Source organism: Octopus bimaculoides, chromosome 5 (genome assembly GCF_001194135.2).
Source record: "Octopus bimaculoides isolate UCB-OBI-ISO-001 chromosome 5, ASM119413v2, whole genome shotgun sequence".
Lineage (NCBI taxonomy): Eukaryota > Metazoa > Mollusca > Cephalopoda > Octopoda > Octopodidae > Octopus > Octopus bimaculoides.
Window position 1 is genome coordinate 63,714,924 of NC_068985.1, and position 7,207 is coordinate 63,722,130.

At 34.9% G+C, this 7,207-nt stretch overlaps 1 protein-coding gene across 13 annotated transcripts in view; it reads right to left on the reverse strand.

The window, feature by feature from the left end:
- The window catches only part of LOC106871234 (myotubularin-related protein 13), a 512,098-nt gene that overhangs the window by 158,985 nt on the left and 345,906 nt on the right, over positions 1–7,207 (reverse strand). For all 13 annotated transcript variants that reach the window (XM_052967747.1, XM_052967743.1, XM_052967750.1 and 10 more), the window contains exons 14-15: positions 5,479–5,644; positions 3,818–3,967 (exon numbers count right to left, since the gene is read on the reverse strand). In XM_052967747.1, coding sequence (XP_052823707.1) covers positions 3,818–3,967; positions 5,479–5,644 — 316 coding nt within the window. The remainder of the gene's footprint in view (positions 1–3,817; positions 3,968–5,478; positions 5,645–7,207) is intronic.

The following is a 7,207-nucleotide window of genomic DNA, read 5'->3' on the forward strand; positions in this document are numbered from 1 at the left end:
TAAAAGAGTTGTGGACTGTTCTGCTAAGGAAATACAGGAGTATGGACTGTTCTGCTAAGAACAAATACAGGAGTACATCCTCATAAATGAAACATTCCCAGTACTAAATAGGAAATATACATAGTAGATATCATACCACCATACCCACAGGTAGAGTAGAATAGTTAGTGGGCAGTTATGTAGATAGATGTATGTATGTGTGAGTGTGGGTGTGTGTATATGTGTATATGTATATGCACATGTATGTAGGCATATGGATATGAATGTAAACAGATGTACAGACAGATAGGTACATAGGTTATATGAACAGACAAGCACACATACACAAATGAAGACTGAAACGCATGGCTATATATACACATGCACTTCACTTCATACAAGGACACATATGGAGATACACATCCATACATACAAACACAGTACATAGTTGCAAAAAACCCATACACACACACTCAGACATGTACACACAAAGAGACAGAGGTACACACACACACACACAAAAAAAACATGGACACACAAACATGAATATGCAGGTAGAATACATACATACAAACATACACACATACATATGCACACACACATACATGCATGCATACATACACACATGTGTATACACACACACTGACCCACATACATGCGCACAAAGAAACAAAAAGAACATAGCTTCAATAACTGACAGAGTCAACAACTATTGAAAAGGTTGCCAGATGCAATGAAAATTTTAGAATAATAAATAAGTAAATGAGTGGAAATTTTACCAGTGAGTGTGTTAAATTATAAGGCACTAAAAGTAAATAATGATTAATATTTGTATATTATAGAAGGGAGAATTTAGTGAATCGATAGAAACCATTAATATAAACCAAACAAGTAATAAGAACTGTTCTCAATGAACTAATCTATATTATTATTTACAAAATGAGGGACCATATCTGGTGCATATCCAAACTCTATCAATACTTTCAGAAGTAACAAACAATATTGTTGTAATAAGAATACAATTTATAAACTATACAATACTATAATAATTATTATTTTGATTATTAAATTTATTTAGTAAGTCAAATGAAACTATTTATTATTATTATTATCATTATTATTATTATTATAATTATCATGAATTAATTAATAAATGAAATAAGTGTATTTACACACCCATTTATTTAGTATAATGAAGACATCTTATTTGTGATATGCAATTAATATTAAATACAAATATAATGGTAAATTTAACAGTAACTACAAGAATGTGCACTGAAATGAAGCAATTCAGAATTGGTCCACTAATAATCAATTTCTGAAATTAAGTTATTATATAGATTGAGATGACAAAACTCAAATATATACATATCTACAAACACACACACACACATATACATACACACACACATATATACATATATACACATACAGATACATATACATATATACACATATATATAAGCATACATATATAAAAACACATACATGCATATATACCTGCATACATACAGATACACTCACATCCAGATATATACAAATCCATTTACACACAAAAATAAATAGCCATATGATTACATGTTTACATAGTGATACAATATATGCATATATATACATTCACATACATATATATAGACAAATATATCTGCAGAGACTTCCATAGACATACGTGTATACTAGTATGTGTTTGAGATGTAATGAAGTGAATTTCAATGGTTGTGGATTGCACTTACTTAGTTGTATCATCCATTAGTGTTTCTGTTTTTTTTTTTTTTTTTGTAACTGATGGATGATTGAATAGTTCACACTCATGCTCATAATACATAGACATTTGAATTAATTTTTACAATCCAGCTGTCCTTTCACACAGAATTTTGTCTATCTTTAAACCCTGACCCTGAAGTGACTTATATAGAATAGAACTGTATATAAATCGAAACAATTTGTTGGCTTTTTGTGGGTTTTTTTAATAATTGTTTATGCTATATTATGCTATATTATATTCATAGTATATCATGTAATATTATAATATAAATAAATTATTGGATTGTCAATAGTATATCTCTATTCCATCCGAAGCAATGCATCGATCCAGACTCATTTTCCACTGTTCGAAGCAGTCCTGGAACTCTTGCGAAGTGATGCCTTTTAACACCTCTGTCATTTTTTCTTCACCTATTCTACATCTTCAAATTCTGTAGCACCAACTTTCATCACCAGTGATGACCTTTGAAAAAAGGTCTAGATCAGTTTCCAACTGTTCTTTCGGTTTGTGACATGCATATAGCAGTGACTACTTTTGATCTTCTTTGAGCAAGTGAGGCACAAATTTTGTTGCAACTCATCTCATTAGCAATTCCACACTCCAAATTCATAGGCAGGAGCTCCAGGACACACCAGTCATATCAACAAGTTTGTCGATTGTTCAGTTATGGTCCTTCAAAATTGGTTCATGAATTTTTGTAACGTTTTCATTTGTTTGGGAAGTTGACAGTTGCCCTGAGCAAAGTTGGTCTTCAAACAACAAGTGACCATTCCTTAAGTGTGAAAACCACTCATAAACTTGTGTTTTGCTCATGGCATAGCATCCTTGTAAGATGTTAGAAGTATGACAACTGTTTTGGCCACCAGTTTACTTAGTTGAAAACAAAATTTCATGGAAGCACACTGTTCCTTCATTTCAGCCATCACAAAAATCGATGAACAGGAAAGAAGCACTGCAAAGCAAAGATGCACCACATGGCAGTAGGACTACACTTGATGATGTCAGTTGGCATACTGATGCCTGAGGGTCACATCAAGTGTCTTCTAGCAGTGGAAGCCTGAACTACAATGGGCTTGTCTCACAGAGAATGTTTCCAGTTACTTTTGGGTACCCCCTCATATAGCCAATAACTCTGAATGAGCTTTGCATAGCATTCTACATGATTTTTACCTGAATCTTATTTAACTCTCTCTCTCTCTCATATATATTCAAGCACATACACAATACTCAATGTAAGTGCTTTACTGGTCAGCCACAATTTGATGCCTTGGAAATGACTCTCTCAAAGCACCAGGTGTTAAAACACCTGAAAATCATAGTCATAAGACAGACAAGGCAACTCACACCAAGTCCCATTCAGGAGCAATGAACATTGATGTTTCGCAATGTTTGTGGCTTATCAACAAAACATTGATGTTCATCACTCCTGAACAGGACTTGGGATGAGTTGCCTCACCTATCTATGATTACGACTTTGACTTTCAGGTGTTTTAATACCTAATGGTGCGAGACGGTATTCTCCTTCACATTAAATCACAGCCAACTGGAAAACAAACAAAGCACATACATTGTGTATGTGTGTTCAATAATATATATATATATATATATATATATATATATATATATATAGGCATGGCTGTGCAATTAAGAAGCACACTTTGCAACCATGTAGTTTCAGGTACAATCCCACAGTGTGGCACTTTGGGCAACTGTTTTCCACTCTAGCTTCAAGTCAACCAGTGCCTTATGAGTGAACTTTTTAGTAGACGGAAACTGCGTGAAAGCCTGCCATGTATGAGTTATATGTCTATGTGTGTGTCTTTATATTTGTCATCCCTACATACACTGCTTGACAACTGGTGTTGGTTTGTTTACATCTCCCTAGTGGTTCGGCAAAAGAGACGATAGAATAGATGCCAAGCTTAAAAAAAAAAAAAACATACATACTGAGGTTCATCTGTCCAAATAAAACCTTTCAAGGCAGTACCACAGTATTGTTACAGTCCAATGACTGAAGCAAGCAAAAGAAAATTTATGAATAAATACACACACACATACATGATTGTCATTTACCTGTAATGCACAGTTGAGAAGTCGCACTACTAAATCAAACTGCTGGTGTTCCAGCATTGCTCTGTTGCTTTGAATATGGTAACTAAGTTCTTGGGTTAAAGCAAGTCGAGCCACTTTATTATTCAGAGCACGCAGGACGGCTGGGAAAATCTGAAAAGAAGTAAGTTTTACAATTGACAAACAGTTTTGAATAGCACTCCACAAGGAAAACTTGTTGCTAAAAAATTCAAATTAAATCATACAGAATCTTGAAGTATTTTCTTAATTATATATCAAAAATGAAGAAGTAGAAGCATGTGAGAATAAAGGAGAGAGAGAGAGTGAGATATGCAGATTCAAACATTTAGACCACACAGGATGATATTGTAACTATACTCGATACTCAAACTTCACAATGAAAGATGGAGTCTATGCATGTGTAAATTCTACTCAACCTGTCACTATCCTAAATATCAGCCTCTTCGATCATGGCCCTTCTTGTGTCAAGAACATCTATCTCACTTCACCTTTCTCTGAAGTCATCATCATCACTGACTTCAATGCTCACAATTCTTTGTGGCTTTCACACACATCCCATATTGGTGCCATTACTTCTAGATCTATTAGTTTCATCTCTATACATTTCCCTGACCAGCACAAAAATAGCCCCTCCTAACACCTTTGATCTCTTTCTTGCCTTCAAATCACCACCATCTCTAAACTAATCAGTTGCTTCGACCAATGCCTCATCACAACAATCCACCACACGTCCACATACTACACTATATTCCCTCACTCCATCTCTCTGAGCTCTGCCAGTTCTACGTCAAGTCCCTGGTAGCAAATGCACTTCAACCAATCTTTCAGGAAAAGGTAGGCAGGTGACTGAAATCACTGTGCTAAGCGACTTCCTCACCAATCCATACTCAACCCTAACTCCCAATTCTTCCAGCCAGTTCACTCACAGCTGTGCTGCAGCTGTTCAGAAAGAAAAGGGCTAACGATACTTGAGAAAATCCTCCACCATTACAAACTGTACATTTTCCCCTCAGCACCACAATTCCAAAAAAGCAAACTCCCCAAACTATGCCCAACTTGCAGCTGGTCCTTTTTAATCCCTCATCAAAATGATCTCATCTTCCTTGCTTTCACTTTTCCACCAAGCTTGTTAAGAGTAGTTGCATGGTGGAAACATCCAGATATTCTGCCCATTCTATACTGTATACACTAGCTAAATCTTTTCTTGAACTATCCTTTTCTCTTCCACCAGGCCTACCAATATACATAAATATCAGATGAGTGTCATACTACCTCTCATCACTTCAAATCAATAAGGCTATCATCTACATAATATCCTTTCCATTACCCTCATCTGTTAACAATATAAACACGAGTGCTTTTATACAACACAAGTCCATATGAGAAGTCCCCCCTTAAAAGAGGAATAAAGCTGTAGTCTGTATTCTAATATAATATCTATGTTAAGTTGGGGATAAAGATAGCTTTTTGATATTAATACTATTTCTGTTGCCATGTCCATACACACACACACACACACTCTCCTGTCATCAGTTCATACCGAGCACACAACAGTTTCAATTTAATAGTGAGTATATAGTGAAAGGAGCTTTAGCATGTTAATGGGAAAGTATTTATCTGCAGGCTATACTGAATATAGTTACCTTTCTTGCATCTGAGATCTTATTTTCAAATATAAAATTGATGCAGTTCCTTAAGACTTCCAGTCGACGAGCATTGTTATCAACCACTTTCTGTTTATCCACCACTGAAGATATTGGAGGACCCATTGGCACTATTCTAGGTTGATGTGGTCGCACATTTAATAACCTGGAATAATATAAACAATGTCAACACTGAGAAACAAAACTATTTTCAATGAAATCTATTCAACTTCATCTTTACATGAATTTTCCCTTAAAACATACAAAAAAATTAGTGAGGTAAATGAGTCTGGAAGTGATCACAAAATTGTAACTATTGAAACAGAAGCTAAGAAAATAGAGTGAGCAGTTGGTCCTAGAAAATTAATGGATTTGAATGACACAAAAAGTTGAAATTCATAAGCAGAGAACAGTCACTAATTTTGACTTTTGTTGGATTATCTCTCAATCCAAGCTGATTGTAGTTGTGAGTGTAAATATCATTCTCCCACACAACTACAACTGGTCATTAATGCAAAGGTAAGTTAGTCACCAAAGTTATCAAAACAGTATCTGTTTACAAAATTATGATTTTTATTTGAACATAAGAGAGAGAGAGAGAAAGAGAGAGAGAGAAAGAGAGAGAGAAAGATATAGAGAAACACAGGCACAAACAGAAAGACACAGGGTGTGAGGGAGTGAGGGAGGGAGGGTATTTGTAGTAATCATCATTAGCATTTAAACCAGCCATATCTGGCCAAAATGTTCTACTTGTTTTATGTTCAAACTGGCCAGATACAGCTTCTCACACCTACCAAGCAATGTTATTCTAAGAATATACAAACAGATAATCAAAATCTCAAATCTACGAGATTATGCATGATTAATTCAAAACAATGTGAATAAATAAGTATTATATTTGACAAAGTAATCCGAATGCTAGATGGTTCAGTATGAGAACAATGTAAAAACCATTCTGAGCTTTCACTGATGTAAATAACTCATTTGAAAATATTCAACTTTCAAACCAATAATTCTACCATAAATTTTCATCACCTTACCTTCTCTTTTCATTGTCTAATATTGAAATAGAGATGCATTCAGACCAACCATTGATATATTTCAACCAATACAGATATCTTTATTTATTCTGACAATTCCAGATACTATACTCATATTACACAAATCCTTATAAATTCTGCCCATCATATCTTCTTCCAGTCATAACAACCTAAGATTGACAACTGAAGATATCATGACTTGATAGAGATTACTGAAGATGAACAGCAATACTCCCAAATGGTTTCCAATTCAGCTATAATGGAAGTTATCTTCATTTATGTTGCATTACCCTTACAGAAATAATGTAACTTCTAAACATTAAAAGGTCTTCAATGCTATTAACTACATGCAAAACAAAATGTGTGATTTGTCTTGAAATGTACTGTTACCTTGCAGTATTAGTTAACTCCAAACTCCAAGTTCAGACTATTGTCAGAACTTCTGCACTGTTACCACAAATACACACAACCAAACATATAAAATATACATAGAGGCACAGGTGTGGCTGTGTGGTAAGAAGCTTGCTTCCCAACCACATGGCTCCGGGTTCAGTCCCACTGCGTGGTTCCTTGGGCAAGTGTCTTCTACTATAGCTTCAGGCCGACCAAAGCCTTGTGAGTGGATTTGGTAAACAGAAACTGAAAGAAACCTGTCATATGTGTGTGTGTGTGTGTGTGTGTGTGTGTGT